At 39.5% G+C, this 1189-nt stretch overlaps 1 protein-coding gene across 1 annotated transcript; it reads left to right on the top strand.

Moving 5' to 3' along the window:
• Nucleotides 1-747: 747 nt before the first annotated feature.
• WALSEDRAFT_53048 (hypothetical protein) lies at nt 748-1125 on the top strand (the record flags this gene model as incomplete). The annotated part of the gene is made up of 3 exons (XM_006960833.1): nt 748-833; nt 866-979; nt 1017-1125. 3 exons carry the CDS (start codon nt 748-750, stop codon nt 1123-1125), a joined length of 309 nt encoding a protein of 102 aa, XP_006960895.1.
• Nucleotides 1126-1189: the final 64 nt, after the last annotated feature.

Genomic DNA, 1189 nt, shown 5'->3' with positions numbered 1-1189 from the left:
CCACCGATGGTCAGCTGAGGCGTTTAAGGGAGTTGCTAAGCTGTTGTCCACCTAGTGGATGTCAAGCGGTGACAGACTACGCCTAGAACTTGGTAGAATGATTTCTACAATGTTCAAAAGTAAGCGTTCTATGATTTTATAGAGCTGCTGAAAGAGTGATAAAGTGGGTTACTAGTTGATAACCAAACTTCTCAATAGCAAATTGAAGTAACGCCTAGATTAGAGAATTTAATTTCTTGATTTATGGTAGCCTTCAACTAGGAGTATGAAGTTGGCTTTTATTAGCCAATTGATTACATCCAAAGTCTTGCTGAGATGGGTTTCATCTATTGAATGCAAATTTTAGTGAAGTCAATCACGATGAAGCTATTATTTCATTTAATATCAGCACTTTAGTAGAAAGCTGAGGTTCAAACCAAATACGAACGCGAGTTGATTAGTTATTTTTATAACTATCAACATCAATCGCCAATAGTTACCTGGTTGATCCTGCCAGTAGTCATATGCTTGTCTCAAAGATTAAGCCATGCATGTCTAAGTATAAACAAATTTGTACTGTGAAACTGCGAATGGCTCATTAAATCAGTTATAGTTTATTTGATGGTACATTACTACATGGATAACTGTGGTAATTCTAGAGCTAATACATGCGTTAAAATCCCGACTTACGAAGGGATGTATTTATTAGATACAAAACCAATTCGTGGCAACACGATATTGGTGAGTCATAATAACTTTTCGAATCGCATGGCCTTGAGCCGGCGATGCATCATTCAAATATCTGCCCTATCAACTTTGGATGGTAGGATAGAGGCCTACCATGGTTTTAACGGGTAACGGGGAATAAGGGTTCGATTCCGGAGAGGGAGCCTGAGAAACGGCTACCACATCCAAGGAAGGCAGCAGGCGCGCAACTTACCCAATCCCGACACGGGGAGGTAGTGACAATAAATAACAATACAGGGCTCTTTTGGGTCTTGTAATTGGAATGAGTACAATTTAAATACCTTAACGAGGAACAATTGGAGGGCAAGTCTGGTGCCAGCAGCCGCGGTAATTCCAGCTCCAATAGCGTATATTAAAGTTGTTGCTATTAAAAAGCCCGTAGTTGAATTTGAGGAGTAAAGTTTAGGTCCATTGAAAGATGAGTACTTTAACTTTATTCCTTCCCTTGTAGTGAACTATATTG

Source organism: Wallemia mellicola, assembly GCF_000263375.1.
Source record: "Wallemia mellicola CBS 633.66 unplaced genomic scaffold WALSEscaffold_42, whole genome shotgun sequence".
In the NCBI taxonomy this organism is placed as follows: Eukaryota; Fungi; Basidiomycota; class Wallemiomycetes; order Wallemiales; family Wallemiaceae; genus Wallemia; species Wallemia mellicola.
The sequence above is the reverse complement of the archived record's forward strand: the minus strand, read 5'-3'. Positions and strand labels throughout refer to the sequence as shown.